Below are 27,263 nucleotides of genomic sequence, written 5' to 3' on the forward strand. Positions count from 1 at the left end.
TGAGTCAAGATTTTCTATTTATAAAAACTGATTATAAATAAGATGGATAAATAGATTAAAAAAATATATAAATTACGATGGCAAAACAACGAAATTAATAAAAAACCAACACTAAAAGTAACTAGCAAATCAATAAGCTAATTAAAGTTATTTAATTAATCAAGTTACGCCTAAATTTAATAAACTACTTGAATTTGGACACTGATTTTTGTCATAGTTGTCTTCAACTTAATATGAGAGGGTTCCTCCTCCTCAAAACTAAATAAAGCCAAACTAATATAAAATAAAATTAAATATTAAAAAACGCAATATATATCATACCTAATTATAAGTTTTAATAAAAATATATAAAATACAAGAAAAACTTATTAATCAAATTAGATAAAAACGGCACTTAAAAATTACTAAACTGAAACCATAGTTAAAAGAAACACTAACATAAACATTAAATCCCAAGAGACCAATTGTGTGTGCCTGTTCCTCGCTACTGTGGAGTAATTGTAGATGTTTTGTCAGAGACAGTTTGGTCTTAGGGATGTAATACCTGTTGCAACCTGGGGTTTGAGACTTGTGTTCGTCTAGAGAGTCTTAATCGGCTTGGTGATTTCATCCTTGCTTTTTTTTTTTCAGTAGCTTAAAAGCATTTCTTTTTGAAAATTTTTTAGGTGTGTTATTTGGGTTATTTCAAGGTTTTTTTTAGTGGGTTCGAATAACAAGTGAGTGAAGAATACCTAGAAAGTCTATGTTCAGGGAAAGTTTTAATTTTCCTAAGTAGGAGCTAATATTTTTCTGGCTAGAATATGTCTCACCATAATGCAAACTTTAATGCCATCACTAAGTCAGTACCATCAAGGATGATCGGGAGAAATGATTGATAAATAGATTGAATGCACAGCAAGAGTGAATCATAAGTTATATAGAAAAACAAGCCAAAAAAGACATGTTTTCCTCTTGGAGTTGGCATGAAAGTATCCTCTACAATTTGTGCTGCTTGGCAAAAACATTTGATTTAATTCAAGCTATAAGAACAAGACATTCCAATAAATAAAAATGGCCAATGAAATTTAATTTTAAATTAAATATTAAATTAACTGTGATGGACAGAAAAAGGCTGTTAAATGAATTTTGGCTACCATCTCATCTACATTGGAAAAGATTTTGTCATATTTCATTTATCAAATAAATTTTTTTTTTTTTAAATCATAAAATTTCGTCTTTAGTTATCCACCTACCAATATAATTAGCCTTTTGGACAATACGATGCTCATAGTATATTTTTCAATACTGTTTAAATCATAGTTAATGAGGAAACAATTTAAATGTGTCAAAAAACCTATTGACAACAATTCAGAATAAATTGGGGGGGGGATGTAATTCTTACCCATACAGGCAATATTGCCATCCATTCCTATGTAATTCAGATGATACTTGGAGGCATCTACTTCACGTGGATCACTCTCAGAGTGGTCATCCATCTCAAAGATACTCTTCTGTCGGAATTCAGCATTATCATCAAAGTTCAACTTCGCATCAAAACAAAGAACTGGCAAAAAAGTAAAAGTATTTATACACATTTTTTAAAAATATCCTATGACAATAAATAGAAATATATTAGTAAATATTTTAGAAAAACAGGCATGAAATATAAAATTAAGAGATTTATATGGAAAAAAAATTAATCAACACAAAGCAGGAATTCTACTTTTTTTTTGTAAATAAATACAAAATTTTTTTCTAGGTTATTTAATTTTACTTACTTATTTATTTTGGTTGCAGTTTACTTTTAAACATTGCAACCATTCAAAATAATTGTAAGTAAGTGTACTGCTTCAGAATTAATTCACCCAACTTCCGATTTTGTTTGATTTCAATACAATTGAAAAAAAATAGGATATCACTGAAATGAAATTCGGGAATACACTTGAGAGAGAAAAAAAAAATCATGTATTTTCTCGCATAAAAAGATTGTTATCGCAAAGAATCACACATTTAATTTCCGAGTGCACAAAGATTTAACATTTTGAAAAAATTGCGATTTAAGACTGAATAGTCACGACTAAAATGGATCATTAATTGATCACTTAAAAGCCAGATTTAGAAATTGAGGATCGTGAAAATATTCCATTAAAAATGAAATCAACATTTAAAAAACTATGTGAAAATTCCAAACTGTTGAAATGGCGATCGACAAAACTATGTAGACTTCAAAAAGTAATTCTACAAATGCGAGATTCCTGTGCATGATAATGTAGCATTAAAAAAGAATGAAAATCGTTAACAATAACTGACAAAAGTGAAACTGTATATCCACATGACATTGCGAGTGAATTGTAAATAATTGAGTGATCGATTTGAAGTTTGCTGATCAAAATATCGCATTTAAACATTGAGATGTTAAAAACGAAGTGAAAATCCGTTTTAGTATGTTCAAAACAGAATACCATTTTCCTTGCCAGAGGACATACTAGAGGGCACCACTGGATATATAACTCTCTCTAAGAACAAAAATTTTTTGAGAGCTTCGGTGTTACTGGCGAACAAGAGATCGTGTTGTGTTTTGTAGTGTTGTTTCGTTAATATACACCTGTTAACTAGTTCCAAAGAGTATTTCTTCTTGAGTATGTGGTTTTTTCTTTTAAGACTTATTTGGGTACGAACCGACACGGGTAGAAGAACCAGGTAAGAAACCTTTTATTGATACCTGTTCTATTGAAGTAGAAAAATAATTAAGTTTTTCTTTTTTGACAAGTAACTACCAAAAAAAAAAAAAACGATAAGCAAAACCATGCAGATTCATAGTGGAATCTTTGATAATCGAGTATATTGAGAAATGATTACTAACTGAAATGTGCGATTCGGAATTTGGATCGAAATCTTGAAAACCATATCGAAATTTCTAACAAAATCTTTCAAAATAGCGCAATGATGTGGATTTATTCGTTATTTATTGAAATTGACGTTAATTATAGTCTATTTGTTATTTTTTATTGAATTAGGGATGTTTCGATATTTGATGTTTACCCTAAAGCAGTGTTTTCATCGCAGAAAAAAAAATGGGTGAGAATTTCTCCCCCTTTCTCAAAAACAGGGTGAGATTTCAAAAAGTTAAGTGAGATTTCAAAAATTAAAAAAAAAAAAAAAAAAAAAAAAAAAAACACGAAGAGACTTGAAAAAAAGATTATTTCTTTAATTATAATACATTTTTAACATCTTCTAATTTTTAAAGCATGGAATATTTTTGTTGCATCATTATATGGAAAATGTTCTACATCTACTTTCTCATCAGCTATTCTCATTAGGTTGCTCAAATGAGTGTTTGTTTCGTTTTGATCATTTCTACCCACATTTGTTTCATTTTCATTTGTCCGTTTCGGAGTAGAAGATATTGCCTTTACAAGGTATTTGTCCATCGTACATTAATGCGCAAAAAATTTGAACTTCTTACATGGAGAAACCTTACCTACGGTAAACACGTGGTTGCAGAGAAAGGCGTTCTGAAAGAGGTTCCGTGGTTCGGTAGGATGGTGTTCTGTTGTTCTTAAAGGTTCTGAACAATAATGGTAAATAGGGAAGCTAGATAATGGGGCAGATGTTGAAAATAATGAAAGATCCAGGAAGAAAAGTGAAACGGATTTTATTCTAAATGCCGAAATGTGAAATTTTTTTCAAAATGCGAGAAATTCACGAATTTTGAAATAGGTTTATAGAATGTGCGAATTTCTCGCGGAAATAATTTTTTAATGCGTGAAAAGAAAAAAATATGCGAGATTCTCGCGCTCTCGAGCTGTATTGAAAACACTGCCTTAAAGACCAATTATCTGGAGAAAAACTTATTTTCCGGACTTGCTGAAGTCCTGACGACTCCAGATATGGGACTTTCCACTGTGTATATATAAATATTGTTGAAAATAAGATTTTTATACTTTTCTAGAAATAGCAATACGATGCGAGAAATGGAACTATTGAGAAATACGATGAATTAGATTAAAAAAGATATGACACTCACCTTTCCTATTTTTAGTTTCTCCAAAAGGATTAATTTCGATTTGTGTGGCATCTACTTTGATAAACAAGTTGTACAGCTTTTTTATTTGGTCAGCAGCCTTTTTGAAGAGAAAATTCATTTTTTTTTATCATATTGTATATGAAGTAACATTTCTTAAAATTTCCAACTTAAATTTAAATGTTCATTTTACAGGGGGTCTACTCAAAACAATTTTCAAACTTCCCAGACCCAAAGCAAAAAAGTATTTTTTTAATGGTGCAATTCTAAAGTAATTTTATATACATAAGGTATTATAGTCATGATATATACTAGTTAAAGTAATTGCATGCATCCATGTTTTGGACAGAACATTTTTAAGAAAATAATGTATTTTCAGTGAAAAAATATCCTCTTTTCAGATAAATGTAAGAATGAGTGCTTTATATATAAAAGAAAGCTATTGCATAAGATAATGCAATGTCGAGCATTTATATGCTGTGAAAATGTATTTTTAGTTTAAATTATAAGTAAATGCACATTCAAACATAAAGCTGGAACCTATTTGTTTAAAAAAAAACTAATTAAAAACGCAAAATATTGACACAAATTTACCTGTCAAGTCTCCTGTTTTTTAACGAAAACTCTTGTATTTTACAACTATCTCCTGTTTACCCGTATATTCTCAAATTTTTCCGTATGTGTTGAATAAATTAAAAAAAAAATTTTTTTTTTGGCGATACAATATACGCTGATGATGGCAAAAATACTTCTCTTATTCCTCAACAGATGGTACTAATGCAAGTACTTCAGTACGTTTAGTGTTAATAGTTGAAGTAATTATAAATAATGGTTTAAAAAATCTTCTTAAGATTAAGATTTATATACATAATTTTTACTTCGCTAAATATAGGTAAGAATAAAGTAATGTAAGAATTAAGCCCACCAAATTATGTTATTTCCAATTCAGAATTTCTCTTTTTGACTTGATTAGTCTAAAAAATGTTGCTAGTAAAATCTTCATTATTTTATTTCTCCAATGTTGGCAGGTATGTACCAGTTAAGATTTAAATCTAATAACAGATAGGAAAATAAAAAAGTTCAAATTTTATTGAAATAATTTTTACAAATTATTTTCTTCAATATTTCTGTTCTTTTAATTTTCAGGAGTATAGTAATTGTATTGATATAAACAAGCAGAAAAAATCTGAATATTTTAAAATCACAAAGAAAAATAAAATTAATGACTTAGATCTTTAATTAAGACATCAAGTTCAGCTCTTTGTTCTTTGCTTCATTTTGTATTTTCTTTTTTTTCACTCTCAGTTGTTTTATTTCCTTTACAGCTCTTCTTTTTCAGGATTCTCCAGATTCTCTCTCAAAAAGTTTCTTTTTGCTCTTAGCTTTTCTTTAGTAAAGTAATTACTGACTTTTCTTGTATGTTATCAATCAGCAAAGTTTTATTAATGCTCTACAGCAGCATTACCATGTGACATAATCAAAATATTTCTCGTAAGCAGCTTGTGAATTCAGCCAATGAAGAAGAATAGAAAATATCTAAAGAACTCAGACATTTCCTTTTTAAACTGAAGAGATTCAATAAACTTAAAAAATTCTGATTTCGATTTATCAGCGGCTGTCATTTGATCACAATCAACAAAACTATTAAAAGCTATCTTCTTAATACAGGATGAATTTGAAGTAGATCTAATAGTTAGAGAGAGGCAGCTCTAACAAGCTTAAAACCTTTCCTTTAACTATAGAGTCATCTTTTGGAAAGACATTCTTTCTTAAAATTAGACTAAACGGTATCTGATGCTTTACTTTCATTAAGACTGCACCTTGCTGCAAAACCCATTTCCACGTCAATGATTGGTAAAATATTACATACCTGTATGATATCAACTTTCATTGCAAAATCCTTCAACTCTAAAACACAATTATTAACAAGTCTCCTCATTAAACCGCAAAGCATCAAATGCATTTCTTCATACTAAAAGGGCGTCATTGGTTAACCAGCCTTGTTAAGAAACCTTGTACTTCCGTTGCCTCCGAAATTTAAAAAAAAAGAAACTTATTTTGCTTCTAAAAGCTCACTGCACTTTAACAATGATTTCACTATATCACAAGTTTTTGTATTCAATTCAACATTATTTGCTTCTGCCTGTTGAACAAAGACTCTTAAGTGTGGTAAGAAAGCTTAGTGCTGAAATCTACCCACTAAGTAGAACATAATTTAAGTGAAGAAACTGTTAAATGCATAAAATTAGCATGTCTGGCTGGTGAATCTTTAAAAATTAAAGACAGCTTGCTTAAATAATTGGGGGGAGCTCAAACCCCTGGAGAGATAGGACTGTGTAGTAGTAGAAATAATGAACAAAAGGTGTTAAGAACTAGTTTAAGGAAAGAATATTTTCTTTTAGCTGTCTAATGATGTAAGAAAAATTGCATTGGGGGCGAATTTTAAAACATTTTTTTAGTAAAAAAAAAAGGAAAATAAATCTTTTGGAATTAATTTACTTTATTTTGGAAATTTTTCCTCAGGGCTCAGCGCAGGTCATAGTAGAAAAAGTAGTAAAAAAGTGACAAATTTTTTTTAAAAAGTGATAAATAGTGACTTCATTAAAAACATTGTTAATATTCAGGCAACATCCGAATAACCTTAAAAATGAAAAACTTAAAGGAAAAAAATTTGTTTGGATATATTTATTGTTGTAGCTGTTTATTGCATTCATTTACTGCTATTGAAATTTTTTTTAAAAAAAATTACATAATAAATATTTTCTCATTTTTTCCCAACTAAAAAAAAAAAATTGCATGTTTAACTTTAGTTGCTATGGCTTAAAGAATTGCATTAAAGAAGCAGTGAAAGTATACAACAAAAATATTGTTGCTATAAAGTCAATACACGTTGATTGAGATGTGCTTCTCTTCAGGAGTAAAAAAACAATGTATTTTTAAATACAATGTGAACTGGAAAAAAACGTTAAATAACTATAATTGCAACAAAAAAAAGTACTTTTACAATAGAAATGGTGCAAAATGAAGGTGGCAAAAAGTGACTAATGAAATAAAAAATAATATCTTATTAAAAGCATAAAAATTGGAAATGTGTGTGAAACTTGATACATATGACCTTTGTCCTAAAGAGGTTAAATTCGTAACTTGCATATGTATTAACATTGTTAAAAAGATAAAATTTTAAAAAAATAAATACGGTTGAAAAATCACGATAGAACCGTTAAAAGTGATTTTTGAATAAATCATTAATAAATTGTTGTTAAAACATCGCAATAATCAAAAATATAATACTGTATTAATATGAAGTTAAATGAATGCAAAAACTGTCAGAAAACATTAATTTACAATGTAATCGAGTGTGTAAAAAAAGTTAACTTTAAGGTAAAAAAGGCAAGTAATAACATCGTATTAAAAAACCACAAGGAAAGGGCTGAAAAAATTATAAAAATTCGCCAGAGTGAAGGTAAACACTGGAAATAAAACTATAAGAAATCACGAGGAAATCAAATATGTCCGAGAACGATTTTGGAATAAATAATTAACGAATAGCTGTTACTAAAATACATGCCAGATAATAAATATCATATTAATTAAAATATGGAGATTTAAAAAACCATGGGAGGAAAAAAAACTAGTGGACCTTTGTCAATCATTTGACTGATAAAACGATTATAAAATCATGTAAATTTACGGTGAATAAATTTGAAATTTTCCAATTTAAAGTTCGTGAGTNAATATGGAGATTTAAAAAACCATGGGAGGAAAAAAAATTAGTGGACCTTTGTCAATCACTTGACTGATAAAACGATTATAAAACCAAGTAAATTTATGGTGAATCAATTTGAAATTCCACAATTTAAAATTTGTGTGTCACAACATTGTATAAAAAACTACACAATTCGAAAAACTACATAGGAAGAACTACATTCACTCATAGAAAGGAGTGAAAAAATTCTTAATAACAACTGACATAAGAATTAAAAAAAAAAACACCAAAGAGTAGCAGTCGCTATTGCAAGGCATGCAGTTACGACGCATGCACACTGTTTACTAGTACTCTTGAACACAGTTGAAGAATATGATAACGTCCAAATAAGGTGTGCACGACATCAAACCCAAAACAACACCCATTTTGCCAATGGGTAATAAAAATAAACATTTTATTTACGTTTTTACTTTTGAAGAAAACCTTTTAATCACTTTTAATGTAAAATAAGAACTTCAGGGATGAAATTGGCCAAAAGGCAAAAAAGCTGAATTTTCACGAGAGTAAATCTTAAATGATTTATAGCACACATATCAGTAACATATTCTCACCCAGTTTCGCTGATGTTGTAATGCCTATGTATAGCAATAATCGTCGATAGAAAAACTGCCACATTTATAGTAACTAATTCAAGAAGAAAACTTACTTTCTACAAGAATCGCGCTAAAGGATCTTGGATTTTAAAATCGTGTGAATATAAATCACGATATTGAAATCATGTGAATGAAACTCGATATTGGATTTAGAAAATGTGAAAATACAAATCATGATGTGTAATTTTCAGATCACGTAAATACGAATTACAATGAATAATTTCTAAATGTTGTGAATACGAATCCATAGTCTAAAGACAAAAATAGATGTTGGATATTACAACCCCAAAAACGAATCATGACATTGGATAAACTCGTGTGAATACGAATCGTTGCACAGAATTTTAAAAATGCCTCAATACAAATCGCCATATTGGATTTTTAAATCTCGTAAATAAGAATCGCAATGAACGATATTGAAATCGCGTGAATAAGAATCGCAATGCGAAACTTTTAAATCAGGTAAATACGAAAATCGATAATTGATATTAAAATGCAGCAACGTCTGGATTACGAAAATACGAGCTATCTAGCAGATGGGTAAAAATGAGAAAAATCTTTATTTTCTGCTCGTAAAAGCTAAAATAAGTAGATATGCGAAAGGGTTGGCAGCTACGTAGTATGAATTTTCTAGATATCTTTCGATATATTATATCTATACATCAAATCGGAAATAAATATAATTATTTTATTTCAACTGCTAAATTTTCAGAAAAAGTGGAATATTTATTAAAAAAAAAAAACAACTTTTAGAAAATCCGAGTTTTTGATAAAAAGGCTGAAGTTTGAGATAAAAAAAGCGAAAAAGGAGAATATCCGCTACAAAGTGGAAAAATCTCATCCCTGGAACTTAAAAGTGTGTAATTTCTATGATGCAAAATTATGCTCTATGAAGCACATTAAAGGTACATATGAACCCTACAGGAAAAGAAAACTCAATTCAAGGAGAAATACGCAAAATTTCACGTTCTGCAGCTCCACAGCAGATAAGAAAACAAAACTTTCATTCCTCGATACAGTGAATGGCTCTCTTGCATATCATTTGAAAGTAGAAATTGTCTATCTTTCTTCAGTTATTCAATCCTCTTCTATGCCCCACCCTTGTCCTTCTTTACTAGAGCAAGAGGATTGTAATATCACGGGTTTAGGGAAATGTGAAATCTTTCTTTTGATTGAAATAGGGGAGGGGAGGGGNTTAATATTTTTTGATTTACGAATTGTGAAATTAAAATTTAAAAAAAAGTGAGATAAGTAACTAAGCCTTAAAAACGTGAATAAAAGTTACTATTTTTTAAGATAGTGACATTAAGTGAGAAAAGTGACTCACGCCTAGCCCTGAGACTTTCTAAAGAAAAATAAAAAATTTCTTTGACTAATCCAGTAGGGTAGATATCCTAATTTCAAGAAAATATTCCAGAGGCAAAATAACGACCATTACTAAAAAAATGTTCTTTAAAACAATATACAAATAAAAATATGAAGAAATAAATCCTAAGTGTTTTAGTTTCTCATTTATATGAAGTTAATTCTGGCCCTCAGCAGACATAATCTTGCATTTTTTTTGTGGTCACTGTGCGTGCATTTTGGTTTAGTGACTATTATCCTCGGCATTTAATATTCTAATCATGTTTTGATGGTTGACACTTCAAAAAAGAATTTTGGATATAAAAAACCAAACCCTAAAAATCATAGAAATTAACAAACAAATAGGAATTTGGATTTTAAAAAAATGATAACTACTACATTACTTTAGAAAATTATAAAGTTTTTATTGCGAATCGTAGATTGATTAATGATAATATAAATATAATCGCTCTCTCTCCCTCTTTTTTTCTAAAATCACAAGTTATTTGCTGCTGAGTTTAGTCAAATGTAAGAACAAATTTATCAAATGACAATAGCTTTTCAAAGCTTTAATGAACGCTTTAAATCAGTATTTTACCTTTTTTTTAAATTTAACGTCTATTTAATCTTGAAAAAAGTTGCAATCGCACTTATGCAAACACAGCTAATCTTCTATGACCGGATCATATACAATTTGATTTTTGTTAACTCTTCATTTATCTTAAATTTCCAGTTATAAGTACACTTTTCTAAAAATCAAATAATTAAAATATCTTTGTGAAATTAAAATAGCCACTACCTAAGAACACACTAAAAAAATAACAATAATTTTCAACAGAAACTTAATCGTAAAATTATCTTAGTATTCGCTTTGCCATCACAAACTTTATAAGTAATTTTTGTAAAAAGATGAAATATTATTAAAGGTTTTAGTGAATCAAAAAAGCGTAACAAAATAAAAAAAAAATTTAAAAGTTCTTTCAATATTTTTCACCATAAGTAACTTTTTTATTTAATTGTTAGAAGTTAGAATTAAAAAAAAAATATATATACACATTTTAAACATGTTAATAAAATCAGTATTCTGCAAAATAATTTTTTCCCGTAAAGAAAATGTCTGATATTTGCTTTTATAATAATTTGCACAATCTAGTAAAAAATAAATAAATGAATAATTCAATTTTTTTATAGTTGAACATTCAAAGATTTTTTCTTTATTTTTATTTTCTATACTGTTTCAAGTTATTGATGTTCCACAACACTATTGACAGAGGTTTAAAAAAAAAAAAATTATTGAAAGATTGTCATTGGTCAAACTAAAAATGTTACCATAATTCTTTTATTACAAATAACTGAAAACATAATTCAAAATATTGAGAAATATTCCCCTAAAATATAATTTCCAATATTTTAGGGAAATAAATTGTTTATAATTGGCATTGTGATTGTTTAAAAAAAATATTTGAAGTCTAAAGAATTTCTCAGTCGAACATTTTAGAAAGTATTCTAGAAAGCAGGAAAAAAAATATTTAATAAAAATAATAATGAAATGACATCAAGAAGATTTCAAACCTAAGACAATTAAAGTTTAAGTGATTTTACATCTGATTGATCGAACAATTTAAATATACCTGTTGAAGTAATTCATCTTCAAAATTCAATTTCTGAGCAATGCTTTTAGCTTGCTCATCAGTAATTCCTTTCACGATGTCAATGGGTTCCTACAGATACAGAAAAAAATTACACCAACAATTAAAAAAGTTTCTCTCTAAATTATAAATTAAATTCACGTTTGGCTGAGTAAGATTAATTGATAGTACCAAATAACTGTGTCAAAAGCAATAAAAACTTAAATATTTTTGGGTGTATACGTCAATTGGGTTTATAAGCTGAATCCCTATTTTTAAACCCATCATAATTAATTCTAGGTTTTCAATGATTCAACCAACACCAGAACTCACCAAAAAAAAAAAAAAAAATACATTACTAACCAAATATAAAATTCAACTTTTCAAAGATAAAAACTTAATTTAAAGAAATCTGTTGAAGATGTTTTAGCTCCACTTTTTATTATAAGGCAAAATGTATACCTAAAATAATATCAAACACCCTGAGTTCATTTTTGCTATTTCACTGTCTATTAAAGATGTTCTGATTATGATAAATTCTTGATCTGTTTGAAGAGTTTAAATTAAAAACATAGCTGTGCTTCTATTCTTGTACTTTTTCTTTTTTTGCATATTGTTACCTTTTTTATTGAAGACTTTTTCTAAATACACATTATATGATTTTTTTTAAAAATGATTATTAATGCTCTAATTGTACTCATTTTATAGATAAGATACATTTTTTATAATAAATATGAAAGTTTGAATGAGGGGGGGGGGAAGAGAACTGAGGTACAAGTATATGCCCCCACAAAGTTCATTGTACTTAATTTGCAGGTTCAAAAAGTTGACTCATACACCCAAAAATACAGTATTAAAACAAACCCTTGAATCACAATCATACAATGACTACAAATTTAAGGACTTCATTAAATTTCCATCGCTTTTGAAAAAATTTACATGCATCCAGATTTTAATATCCGACTGAATAATTTTCTTTAAAAAAAACTTCATTATAAAGATAATTTCAGTAGCATCCAAAAAATATGCATGAAATATTATACAAAAAAAAATGAACAAACATTGTGGGAGTGAAGACATTGAATATATTTAAACTGAACAAACCTTATAAATGAGATGAGGTGTTTTGTGGGCCACATCCTCAATGTCCATCCCACCTGCAGGACTGGCCACAATGACAGGGCCACCACTCTCACGATCCATCAGAATTGCCAAATAGGTTTCTCTTGCAATATCAACAGCCTCTCCAATCATTACCTGAAATCAGAATTTTTTAAATTTTATTCTTAAGATATCAAAAGTCTATCGAGGAAAATGTTTACGTAAAAAAATGCTTTTCATATTAATTGTTTGTACATGCATTAGAAATAGGATGGAGATATGAATTTTGATTTCCTTAAAATAAAAAAGGCAAGATTATAATAATTGTGCTTAATATTTTTTGATTTACACATATTAAAGATATTAATCTGCGCCTTTACAATAAACTCATTGTTGTACAATCACATACTTCATAAGAATAACTTTAAAAACGAGATTAGAAATATTCATGGGTTCTATTATTCAGTTTTTTATTCCTTCCCCCCCCTTTTATCTATTATTGTTTTTCTATAAGAGTGATTCTGATATAAACTTAAGATTTTTTTTAGCATTTCTGAAATGGCTCTTTTTATCCCCTTCACTCAAAAAAACAGTATTATGAAAATTGAGATTTTTTGACACAAAAGAATTAAAAACAGCAATTATTAACATAAGAATAATAAATTAGAAACAATATTTTTTCTTTCAGTTTCTCAACTACTTTGCAATTTCTGTTTCTTTCTTTATGTATATGAATGTTATATAGCTTTTATTAATGTTTTTGAAATAATTATTTCATTAAAACTATTAAATTAAGAAATTGAATACATTTTTTCAACCTCTTTGTATTTTCAGTGTTATTTTATGCAGCTATTACATAGTTGATTATTTATTTTTAATGTTTTTAAAGACAATTACAGTTTTTTCTCATAAGCATCAGTTCTAATAAAACACTTCTTTTGAAATTTTTATGAAACCTTTATATGTCTTATGATCTAAAATGAAACTTGGATCTTAAAGTTGGAATTTAATGAACAATTAAAATTAGAATATTATTATTTTTATATGGTTAAGATTTGCATTATGAAGTATTTTTAGCAATTAACTCCGTTCTATTTCCATTGTTATTTGATTTTCTTTATGAATTTTAGAAATTATATTATATATATTATATTATTTTAGAATTTTATATATATATACAGTAAAACCTCGTTAAATCGTCACTCAAGGGACCGAACATTTTCGACGACTTAAGCGGAGTTAGAAATTTCTTTAAGAAAACATTGACGATTTTTAATGAACTGCAGTAGGATTCGTTGAGAAAAATTAGATTTTTAGAATGTAATACACATGCAAATAAATGTATAGAAAAGGAATACAAATACTTTTGTATAGTTACAACTTTTTCTTTTATTTCTGAGTGTTAAAATAGCTTAACATAGTGGATTGATGCAGGAATTGTTGATTGCTATTAACCTTCTTTTCCAATATCATCAGAGCCTTGAATTCTTCCTCTGTTGTGACTTCAATTGATGTTAAATATTGTCTAACTTTCTCTAAGGCTTCTAATGTTTCAGTCTTGCTAGGCGGAATTCTACCTGAATTCTCATCATCCCTATCCTCGCTGGAACTGTGTTGTTTTTCATCTAAAAATTCTGAAGTTAAATCTTTTACAGTCGTTTGCGAACAAATAGCGATGTCATTGTCAATATCGACTAATGCATTTACGTCATTTACACTGCAACCTTTTTCATTAACAAGTTGCAGCAAATTTTCTAAGGGCTCGGGGTCGACTTCTTCATCGAAGATATTTTCATATTCTGCATTGGCTGCAAATCCCGCGTGTCTGAAGCAATTAAAAACAGTTTGCAATGAAACTGAGCTCCAACTTCTATGCACATAATTGATCGCGTCTAAAACACAAACTTCAAACTTTTAATTTTTATTTAACGCTTTTATCAGGTCCTTTACTAGCATTTTTTTGTACTTTCTTTTGAAGTCCCGAATTATCCCTTGATCTAATGGCTGAAGAAGTGCAGTAACATTTGGAGGAAGGAAAATGATTTCAATAGCTTTTAAGCTTTCGGACTGACCATGGGCTGTGCAATTATCGACAATAAGGGCAAATCTTCTCTTTTGGCAAGAAAACTGGGAATCCAATTTACAGATACGCCGTTCCCAAATCGTTGTAGTCATCCATGCATTTGAATTTGTTTCACATTCAACTGGCAGAGATTTAACGTTTTTAAAACAGCGTGGCCTTTTGCTCTTGCCTATCACTAGTGGTTTAAGCTTTTCATTTCCATTCATATTTCCCGTTTCATCTAGATTAAAAACATTCGAGGCATCAAACCTGGATAAAATGTCCTTGAGAACACTATTCCTCTAATTTTCTATAGCATCACCATCAACAGCTGCCGCTCCCCCACAAAGCGTTTTAAAAGAAAGACAATTTCTGTCTTTGAAACGCTCCAGCCAACCATTGCTGCAATGGAAATCTTCTATGTTCAATTCCTTAGCAATTTCCATCGCTTTTTCTTTAAGAATGACTGAAGGAATAGGCACATTTTGCGATTTTGCATGCTTTAACCATCGAACTAAAAGCTCCTCAATCTTGTCAAACTTTGATTTCCTCGTTCTCTTTCTATTGTCTTTGCAGTCTGCTTCTTCAATGGCTCGGTTTGATGATAGAATTTCACATAAAGTAGTTCTCGGAATATTGTGTTCTTTGGCAAAAGCTGTTTTCGAAACATTTGACTCTTCAAAAAGTCCAATTAAGTTCTTTTTTTCTTTAAGAGATAACAAGGTAAGTTTTTTTTCTTTCCCGGAAACGTAATCAAATCACAATTTTGTAAGGAAAAAAAATGGCCCTTATAGCAGGGCTTACTCGCTATGAAATGAAGTCCCACTGAAGTGCGTACAATAAAGAAAAATGTCTACACTCGACTGAGTCGGAGCAAGAAGTGAGAACTTTGAACGATTGGCATGCAAAATTCCCAGAATCCAAATCCCCTAAAAGGAAAGGAATGCTAAAAGCTGTAAAGTGAACTTCCTGGGTGGTCAGAAATTCCCCCGAGATACTTAAAGTGAAAGGGGTGGGCCTGAAAAGATAACAGAATGGTATACAAAAGAGCGAAAAAAGCTGGTTTGCCATTTTTTGGGGTGACGAGTTATCCGGAATAGAATTAAATTCGATGACAGGTAAAAGAGGGTTATTTTACATTATTGTCTATGAGGCTTAGTCGGGACCATAGGAAAACGACGACTTAATGAGGTTTTACTGTATATATACATATAAATAATATAATTTCCGAGTTTTTAAAGGAATAGTATAAGCCTTTGTTAGGCATCAAATTTAAAATTTTAAAATCAAAACATTTGTTTAAAACTAAATGGTCCATTTTTGGAAAATTGGCATTTTAAGTGTTCTATTTTTAGGATTCAAGTGGTTTATTGTGTAATGCTGTGTTCATTTCATTCAATTGGCATAATGACATTTATCCAATATAAATAATTGATGGCATAATGTTCAACTTCTTTTGACATGAATTTGTTGGTGGCTGGTAACAAAATGATAGAGACAAAAGACTTAGAAAGTAACAAAAATTAAGTATTTTTCTCTTTTGTTGAAATTCTAACTACAGAAAAGTAATTTTCTTTCAGAGAGTTGCTATATTCTGTATTATTTGACAATGATAGAGTTTAACTTAAGAGGGGTTTTCAATGTTCCCAACAATGGCAGATTTTTGCTTATAATAGCTTTTCTTCTGAGATAAATTTTTTGTAACTGAGAGAGTTAAAGAATAGTTTTAATAGTCTATATATTTAAAAATTTTGTGTGCTCTTAGCACCATGTCTAAGAGGTGCATAATGATACACAACAAACAATCGCCTTGTTAGAAACATTTTCTTATTCAGATTTGGAAGTTTTAGATATTTGTCAGCTAAAATCTGGTGAACAAAAAGCTTTAATTGATAGGGATAACATCAATAAAAATAACTTGGAGCCTGTTATTCTGTTCTATTTCTCTAGAATATTGTTTCCAAAAGTAATATTGGAGAAGTGGAAAATTAAATCCAAGAATTAAGTACAAATAAAAAAAGGAAAAAGTGAATAAATAACTTATTATTCACCAATTATACAAAAAAAAATCGAAAAAGGGGAAAAAAAAACTCACTAATTGTGCACTTTTCGGCATATTTTAAAAACTGTTCCTAGAGAGTACATAGAATATCTTGCCAATATATAATCATTTTATGCTTTAAAAAATTTTAAAATTATGTAGAGATTTTCAAAAATGATATTTCCATGGCCTTCTAAGTGGTTACCATTTTGTTATTCTGACCGAAGTTATGTACTGGAACACAGCTGATGCAATCGTAACCACCTTCAGTAAAAAACGCTCCTGCTAAACGCCAATGTTTCAAAAATGGAACAAAGTTAAAACTGCACTCTAAACAATTTTATTTTCTTGTCTTTAGACTCTTTAATAGTGAATTTAAAAAATTTCAAGTTATTCGGTTTCCCTTTTCTTGATTTAGCATTTAAATGGTTAAGCTATAAATATGATAATATAGAAAATTGGGAATTTTAGTATTAAATAGTTGGAAAAAAAACTAATTAAGTAAGAATTAAAATTAAAAACTACTTTTATTCTGAAGCTTTTCACTTTCTTTTCAATCTTGACTGTAGTAAACTTTTGTTTTCATTAGGATGGGGTACTTTTTCTAGAAAAAATAAGGTTATATACAAAACTAACATCTTGGACATTTAAGTGCTTGGTATTTTGCCCATCTGTAATCGCAATCGTGGCAAAACCTACTTTATTTCTAAAATAATTTCAAACATATGTGTAGTACACTAGCATTTTAAGTCAGTTGAAAAAAAAGTGATTGAGCAAAGGTTGTAGCAAATGAACAACAAAGAAGAACACAGAAGCCTTTTACAGAGTTAGATAAATGCCTTATGTTCTGGGGACGGATATGTGGATGTGTTTATTTATGGGACACTTTTCAACAATCAACACATCTTTTCCATTTCTCAAAAAAAAAAAAAAAATCCTTTTTTTACATATATATAGTACAGTGACATTATAGGCAAGAGAATTAAAAAAAAAATTTCTTTTTTCACCAGCTCTGCATAGGAAAGCTTAACATTTATACTGCTTTAATGAACACCATGGGTGCAAGTTGGAAAAAAGGCCAAGACTGAAAATTTTTTGACTGAAATACCTAATGTACACAATACCCCCTCGACATATGCAAACTATCTAAGAAAGCTTTACCATAATACATCAAGTTTAAATACTGTACAAAAAATATTTATTCATCTGTCTTTTGATAAAATAACAACAGGACATAAGAAAGTAGACCAATAACGTAGACCTAAAAAATATTTTTAAGGACAGAAAAAAAAATTCTGATTTCCGTCTCTGAGTCAGTCTTGTTTCCGTCTTACTTCCGCCCGCGGACATTTTCGAAGGACGGAAGACTTGCACCCATGATGAACACACATAATGTTTATGAGCTAATAATTTGCTAATGATGATGTAATGATTACGAGCAAATAATGTTTCATAGAAACATCCGTAGACAAACATAATTTTAGTTTAAATTGGAAATATATTCGCTAAAAAGTTTCTTGTATCAAACAAAATAGCATCAGCTGATTTTAATCAAGTCTTTATTTTTTATCAACATTTACTTCACTATACTCCATTAGTTGATTAGATGTCATTCAACAAGTATGTTAAGGACCAGTCGTGAAGAACCCCAATTTGATAATAAGAATACATTATTACATGAAAATAGACTTAAATCATTGTTATTATTTTTTTAAAATTAAAACACAAATTTTTTGAAACCTTATATCCCCGGAGAAATTTTTTTTTTTGGACTGAGACATTTTGGCGTACGAGACTTTCATTACACATTAGAAAATCTGAAAAAACTTTAACTCAAACTTTATAATATTCGTACTATTAGAAAAATAAGCTGACTTCAACAAACCCATTATTTGAAAAGTTAAAATTTCAGATACAAGAAGAGTGAAAAGATGTAATTGATGAAGAATATTGTTTTAGGAGAATCCCCATAATACATTAAAAAAGTGGCATTTCAACCGGCAGTTTTATAGAATAATATCTCATGACTGAGGGAGACCATTGCACTCGCTAGTTTCGAAATTCGAGATTGCTTCCCTCACTTGAGTACTAACTAACATGCCTTAATTTAGCTTTGTATATGCTCTTTTTAAAATCAAGCTCTAAATATATGCAACATATCCATTCGCAAACTTTGATTTATAAATATTTCATTCAAGTTATATACATTAAGATTAGATTCACATACATTTCAATGCTACTAAAAACAAATATTTATTAGAATTATCCTATTCACACATTGACACAAGTCCAAACTCATAGAAAGCATAAAAACCAAAGAATAAGGTTAGTAAAGGAAAGGATAATAACAAAGTTTAGGTAAATAAATAAGCAATATATTTCTGGTCAATCACCCTTGATAAAATATGTATTATTAAGCATCATAAAAACTAAAATATAGAAATGTTTGTTTATAACAAACTCTTCACTTTTAATCCTTAATTTCTGCATAACTTTTTGCTAATTTTTTTTCAACATTTCATTACACATGTGAAAATTACTTCTATGAATAGTTTAAACTTAAATTTGAAATCATATTCTATTTCCTTCTTCTCACAACCATAATTTATAAAAAGAATTTAAAAAAATTCTAATTCAATTGGGTCGTTGGCAAGATTACTATTTATCTATGTAAATAAGTGTTTCATATAATTAAAATATTGTTATCACATGTTCATCACTTCCCACAACAGAAACATCTAACATTTTTGAATGAGGTCATTCATGAAATAATCCAATTTCAGTGAGTAACATTTTAAAATACCATCTACCTAATCTTTAGTATATGCCAGTTTAACAGTTGATTTGAATTGCACAGCCATTTTTTTAATTATATAATATTTCCATGCATACAAATATGAAACATTATCTCAAAAATAAGCTTCAAAACAAGAGCATATGTCTATTGATATTTTACCTTGTTTACAGTTACACCAGATTTTGGAGTTTGTTTAGTGACAAGCTTATGCCCTAACATCTTCTCGACAAATGCCGGAACATCTTCTGGGCTACAAGTAAAATAGATATGCTTTAGATAACAGCGCAATCATTTTTTTTTCTAGATACAGTAATGTAGATTAGTTTTTTTTTTTAATAAAAAAAAGCCTCAAGAATTCATATAAGAGAAAAAGATATAAAATAAACAATAGATACACAGCGCCCTAAGCGTTTTTTGAACGGCGGTTCACCCTCCTTGCCTTTTGATCTCAATAAATACGCCCATTTTGTAAAAATAAGTGGCCATTCCTTAAAAACACTGCCTTTTTATTCATGTTCCATTTACAGGGATGAGATTAGCCAAAAGGCAAAAAAGCTGAATTTCCACGATAGTAAATTTTAAGCAAGCGCAATCATTTAATAATAAATTCCAGACAGTTTAAGGCAGGGATGGGCAAACTACGGCCCGCCGTTAGGTTTTATCCGGCCCGTGGATAGAATTTTAACTCGCCGATCTGCGACGAATATAAACAATATACATCCATTTTCTTGTCTACTTTGTTTAAAGCTATTTTTGTTCCTTCTTTTTTAACAAAGTATTGATGATCTTTTTACTTTCTCTATTTTTGTTCTACAAAACATAAATTGATGGAAATATGTAGCTTCAATTGGTAAAATGTTGAAAGCAAAAGTTCTTTATAGAATAGCCGTAGATTGGCGCCATCTGAAGCAATTGTTTCCAAATATGACATAGAGTTTTACAAATCATTACCAAAAGAATTTCCCAAATTTAATATTCATGCCCAGAAAATCAGTGCTATGTTTGCTTCATCTTATATATGTGAACAAGTGTTTTCAACTATAAACCTTAGAAAAAATCATTTCAAAACTAGACTAACAGACAAACATTTAGCTTTGAGCATTAAAATAAGTACATCTCACTTGGTACCTCAATATAAACTTCTTTTAAAAATGAAATCGCAATTTCATTCATCTCATTAAATATTTATATTAAAACTTGCATATCGTTTTTCTATCTTAGAAGTTTTTACTTGGCCCACCAAACTTTTTTTATTCGTTTTTTTGCCCTCGACCAAAAAAGTTTGCCCATACCTGGTTTAAGGTAATAAATAATGTGTTGACATACAATTGTGTACTAATCTATTATTATATAAATGATTACATTGATACTTAACATTTAGTGAAAATAAAAATTACCAATTGAAAAAATAAAGCTCGAAATTATATTTTTCCTCAGTTCACATAAGAGACAATTATTACTTGAAAAACTGCCTGGTTTAGCAAATTAAAACTACTGAGAATATAAATTAATATTTCATTTCTTTTAATAAATACTGTTATGGGATTTATAGCAAATATATCAGTAATTACTTTTTAAATTATATTGGAGAAAAAAAAACTTTAACAATGGACCGAATCATTATAATGAGTTAATTAACTCCAAAATTTTTTTTTTAATTAAATCCCTTTTTAAGTGATTGCTTTTGTTTGCTATATTTAGTCGTTAGTCCATCTTCAAACATCTTGTGACAAATCCTATATTTTCTTCTTTGCAAGCACAGAATATAAGTATTGAATATATTCCCTTCCAGTTCCTCTGATGTTGTAACACTTACATATACTAATAATCGTCGTTAGAAAAACAGCCACCTTTATAGTAACTAATTTTTAAAAAAAATTTACTTGTTACAAGAATCGAGATAGTTGATCTTAAAATTGCGTGAATATGAATAACAATTATGGATCTTGAAATCACATGAATATGAAACTAGATATACGATTTTGAAAATGAGAAAATACAAACTGGGACATAGAATTTTTAAAACAAATACAAAAACACAAATCACGATTCATAATTTTTAGATCGCATAAATACGAATCATGATGAGTAATTTTTAGATTGCATAAATATGAATTATGATGCATAATTTTCAGAATGCGTGAATGTGAATCCCAATGCCTTATTTTAAAATCACGTATAAATACGAAAATCAATGTTTGATATTATATACCGCATGAGCAAATCAAGACATTGAATTTTAAACTTGCGTGAATACGAATCGCTACATAGGTTTTTAAAAAGGCGTTAATACGAATCACAATATCGGATTTTTATATCTCGTAAATAAGAATCGCAACGTACAATATTCAAATCGCGTGAATAAGAATCGTAACACGCAAATATGAAAAGCTATGTTTGATATTAAAATTGTGTGAATAAGAATCGAGATATTAGCAGATCCCAGGCTTGGGATCTCTAAAAGGCTTGTCAGAAGCAGCGTCGTTTGAACTACAAAAATCTGATCTATCTGGAGGGCGGGTAAAAAATTCGGAAAATCTTATGTGCTGCGAGTAAAAGGGGAGAAAATAGCTAAAATAAGTAAAAATGAGAAAGGATTGGTAGCTATGTAGTTTGAATTTTCTGTTTCTCTTAGAAAATCGGTGAATTTTCTAAAAAAGCGGAATACTTAGTTACATTTTTAGAAAAATCTGAATTTTTGATTAAAAAAAAGCTGAAATTCAAGAGATAAAAGGGAAAAAAGCGGAAATCCGCTAAAAAGCGGAAAAATCTCATCCCTGCATTTAGAAAAAAAATAATCATTATTTAAGCAATATTTATTAAATGAAGGGGGCACAACCTACGACCTGCAAGAGCTTTTTTTTTTGGAAAAAAAACTTATGTCAAAAATTTTTAAGCGCACATTGGAATCATCACTTTTTAATGTGCTCAATTCTATTGTAAATCTATGTTGCTTCTTTAGTTAGTTGTTGTTGCTTTTTCTATGTTGCTTGCCAGATAATTGCTACGAAATTTCATATAGTTTTAAAAGACGTAATATTTGTAATACAATATTACAATACGCGAATTTTAAATTTTGACTCGCTATAATTTTGCAGATTTCATCATACATCCAAGTGACGTTTCGATTGTATTTTGTCATTTATTATTATTTATTCGCATATGGTTTTGAAAATTCCAATACATTTATTACAATATTGCGAATCGTGAGTTTTAAATCACACATCTAATTCATAACATTGTGCAGATTTTATGGTATATCAAAGTTATTTTCAAATCATCGAGTTTTTTAACTACTTGGATATCAAGAAAAAGAAATTCGACATTTCACTACAGCGCAAAAATAATTGTGTACTTTTTTTTCACCTCTCGGACACAATGCTTATTACCGCCACGAATCACGTTCTCAATTTCAGAAAGTACAAAAACGTCACATTTTGAACAATTGCGAATTCGAGATGAAATAAGATGACTAAAGCACGTTATAAAATCATTATTTCAAAGCACGATTTAGAACTTGCGAATCATAATAATATCATATTAAAAATGAAATCAAAATTTTAAAAACTATGCTTGAGTTCCAACTTATGAAAAATGCAATAAAAAAAAACCAGATGGACAGTAAACAAATCGAGTGCATCAAAAAGTAATTCCACGATTGCGAAATACGAAATTTCCTGTGTATGATAATGAAGCACAAAAAAACTATAAACATTTGTAAAAATGCAATCGTAAATCCAGGCGGAAATGCTGGTGAATTGTCAATATTTGAAATGCAGGATTCAAAGTTTCCCAAACAAAATATTGTATTAAAAAATTGAAATTTTAAAAACCAAGTAAAAATCCATTTTAATGCTTACTGAAAAACTATCTTTAAAGCTAGGCGGATTCACGGTGGAATCATCACCAATTGAGAAATGATTACTAACCAAAATACATGACTTGGAATTGGCAGTATGTCATAATGGCATATTAAAATATTGAAATTTAAAAAACCAAGTGGATTTATTTGTTGTTGATTGGAATTGAGGTTAATTACTGTCTTTTAGTTTAGTAATATCAATAACTTAGTAGTGTTCCATTATTAGAATTCATTCAAAAATAAAAACATAATAAAATTCAATGCCTATTTTGTAATGTATATTGTTATTTTATTTTATTAATTATTAGATTTTTTATATCGTAAACATTTTCCTTTTTTTTTATCGAAAAATATCACTTAAGCAACAAAAAATGTAAATCTAAACTACAAACAGTGAGCAATTTTATTCATTTTTCTTGGCTTTTTCTGGTAATGGAAAAACTGAGATGTTCAGCTTTAAAATTTTTTTTCAAAAATTAAGATTGATTTTTATGTTCTCAGTTTCGCTTTTCGACATTTTCAAAAACGCTCTTGATTCGCCTTGAATGGCAAAAATGTTCTTTTTAGAGTTAATTTATGAATACGTTTTTCCAGGAAATATTATTCTGAGCATTAAAATTTTAGTTTCAGTGTTCAGAAGCAGTAAAAGATTTTGCTATTTGGCCCCAATTGTACTGCGTTCAGTCGATTTTTTCTTCTTTTTTTAGCCGAATATTTGGTTTTTGACCAAATCACAATTCATTACCACATTCGACCAAATCATATTCGTTGCGGAAATAAAAACGAAGGAAAAATAACTAGGATTTACGATGAAACTGTCCGAAATACCGTATCAAAAAAAGATTATTTAATTGCGCTATTAACAATAACGTGTCGTAATAACATCATAGTTAAATAATGGGATAGTCAAAATCATGTGGAAAAGAATAGAAATAAGTGGGGAAACATATATTTATGCTGAACTCAGCACGAATAAAGCGTGGCAAATGCATGATTTAAAATTTGCATGTCATAATAGAATAATTGGAATTTTTTATAATACGTGGGAATGCATAGCAATAACTGCCGAAAAAAAGAAAGAATTGCAAAAAAACGATAAAAAATCACTTAGGGGTCATTCCATGTCAGTTCATCCAGCCATGGCACCCACCGTCTCAGATTTTGATGAAAATTTGTACACTTACAGAGTTTTTCGTGCTGATTTCAAAAATATCAATTATATTTAAATCGGTTAATGGGTTTAAAAGCTATAAGAATTTATATTTTTGCCAAAATGGNCGTTAAACGTACATTTACTAAAGAATCTGTTAAAATTGTTTGTGTCAAAACGTGATGACTTAAAAGTGCGATTAAAAATTTTAATTTTTTAAAATTTTTTTATTGTGTTTAGGAGCTCTCGCGAGCCGCACTTTAGTAGTCGAAGGGCCGCAGGCTGTGCACCCCTAAAGTAGGCATTAAGATAGTCCCCACAACTTCCCAGCATCAGAGTGGTGCTATCTTTTCAGCGAATCAAAATCTCCAAATTTTATCAATTGGATGACGTTTCATTAAGATAAGAATATCCTTGCAACAATCTCCCTTTCAGAACCTCCGTTTAAATATCAAGCGCACCAAAAATATGTGTCTTTTTCTTATATTTACATGGCTAGATAAATCTGCGCCAATTCCCAACATTCCTGCTAGGGAATTATCAAAGAAAAAAAATAATTTTATATATTTAAATAAATATATAAAATAATAAATATTTAAATAATTTTTCTATGTGCTAATCCATATGGTGCAAATCCGCAGCTAAAATTACTTGCAAAGCAGGCAATTTATGTTTCTCTTTACTATTTATGATCAATTTTAAAATTATCCTGTTTTCTTGTATTTATTTATTAATTATATATACATACATACATATATATATATATATATGCACAGAGATTATATTTTAGTGAGCCTTTAATTACTTTTATGAACTACAAATTTTTCTCTTATTTTGATAAGAGAGAGAATTATTTTTTGAAAATTCCCCATAAAAAAGCATTATGGGGATAAAATTCAGTTATTACATAAAATTACACATTTTGATAAATTTTTACAGAGTTAAGTGAGTGCCCTTTCTAAATGTCCTTTTTAGAGAGGAATCACTTCGCCCTTTTTAAATCTTTAGAACTCTGGATACTTACTTTTTTGTTAGTTGGACACCACCTTTAAGACCACTAGAAAATTCTCCTTTTCCTCTGCCACCAGCCAGAATTTGTGCCTTGATTACAAATTCATTCACTTCTAAAAAAAAATATTCATAGGTTAAATTTTTTCAAAAAGATGATTTATGTTCATTATATTTTTCATATAAATGCCGTAGATAGGCAACTGACACAATCAAATTGTGGGATTTTATCTATAGATATGTTATTAATGAGACAATAACTAAATATCTTGAAATTTAAAAAATACCTCATTTGCCAAGGCTCACATATTTTCTCCTATACCTCTTTCTTAGATAATTGATTCAGTTTTAATAGAATAAATAAATTGCTTAACTCATCCACATTCACTAATTTTGAGTTGTTTATATTCATAACATTTTCTTAATTAATTTATTATCCATATATTTTTATTATAAGCAGTATGTGTTAAATTTTTATTATAAAGAGTGTAATTTTATGGTATTTTGATTCGTACATATTTAAATATTTCTTCAAAGACTCATATTACTGATACAGTGCAGAAAAATAAAGCAATATCCATAATAATGAATATCAATGAAACACAAGCAATAAAAAACTTTCAACTAGAATTTTAACTCAGAAATGATCTTATGCCAATAAATGTACAAAATTTTTTATTCACTTGGCAAATAAATATTATTAAAGAATAGAAATAGGCAGTAATAAAAAAATTTGGGTATTAAAAACAATTATTCCTTTCTACCTTTGGTTCACCAGCTTAAATGAAGTTAACAAAAAAGGAGCACAGGGGAAGGGAGAGTCTATTTTGATGTCAGATTTCAAATAGGTAAACAGTATTTTTTCTATTAAAAAATTCTAATCTATTTTTAGTATGATCTTCAGTTTTTCCTTACTTTCCTTGAGTAATTTGTTTATTTCTGAAATCTTAGAATTTTTTTTATTTTCTGTTGTATTCAAGTTAAGAAAGAAAAAACCTATAAAGTTTGCTGCTGAAATTAAAAAATAATAACTAAAACAATAATAAGGTATATAATATGCTACTTTTAGTTATAATTTAATTATGACAACTTATTTAGAAGCAACAAATTCATCACAATAATAAAATTTATTACTTAAACTCAAACTCATAACAAATCAAACATAGTTTTAAAAAAGTAAGAAATCTGAAGTTCTCAAAACAATTTTTATTAAACAAAACAAAAATTTTGTTTTTGTTATAATTGTACATACTGAAAGTCTTTGATATTTCCTTTGCATCATTTATGCTGGAGGCAATCCTGAACTTCTGGACAGTTATTCCATTATCATACATCAGCTGTTTACTTTGGTACTCTTGCAAATTTAGATGGCGAACAGGAATGATACTTATTGGCAACTACATTTGGGGGGAAAAAAATCATAAACACTGTAATAGCAATACAGAAGTCTCAGGACTTCAAGCAAATTTTTGGATAATATCATAGAAAAATGTGTCATTTGTTAAACACACATCAGTTAGAGGAAACATTCAATGGGTTGTAAAAAATTGCAGCATTGTTTATAACTGTTGAGGATATGAAAATCATAATCAGGAAAAATACTAAGATGGAATAGTTCAAACATGTTCACCTAATTTTTCACAGCACTGAAAATCAAAGCTGTGTATTGATAATCGATACGTGGAAGTTACATTTTATCAAAGGATAATTATGGGTAATAACTAATAGTAAAAAGGTAAGAATTTCTTATAGTTATTACCAGGGTTGGGTTTTTGACATGACAGTTTGACATGACAGTGGTAAAAACCGTGTTTTTACCGGTAAAAACCGTCAAAAACCTACTGTTTTCTTTAATTTATGGCACATAGCGGACAATATGTTATTTTCACTTAATTGCTTTTATAAATG

General features: G+C 28.8%; 1 protein-coding gene across 1 annotated transcript in view; it reads right to left on the reverse strand.

Annotated features, from left to right (window-relative positions):
- Nucleotides 1-26,752, reverse strand: part of LOC107438654 (Succinyl-coenzyme A synthetase beta subunit, GDP-forming) — a gene marked incomplete at its 5' end in the record, with an annotated part of 38,329 nt that extends 11,577 nt beyond the window's left edge. Inside the window, 7 exon segments of the mRNA XM_043053228.2 lie at nt 1,382-1,543; nt 4,007-4,103; nt 11,338-11,427; nt 12,439-12,591; nt 19,495-19,585; nt 25,372-25,471; nt 26,608-26,752. Coding sequence (XP_042909162.2) covers nt 1,382-1,543; nt 4,007-4,103; nt 11,338-11,427; nt 12,439-12,591; nt 19,495-19,585; nt 25,372-25,471; nt 26,608-26,752 — 838 coding nt within the window.
- Between the last annotated feature and the right edge of the window lie 511 nt (nt 26,753-27,263).

Source organism: Parasteatoda tepidariorum, chromosome 6, assembly GCF_043381705.1.
Source record: "Parasteatoda tepidariorum isolate YZ-2023 chromosome 6, CAS_Ptep_4.0, whole genome shotgun sequence".
NCBI lineage: Eukaryota > Metazoa > Arthropoda > Arachnida > Araneae > Theridiidae > Parasteatoda > Parasteatoda tepidariorum.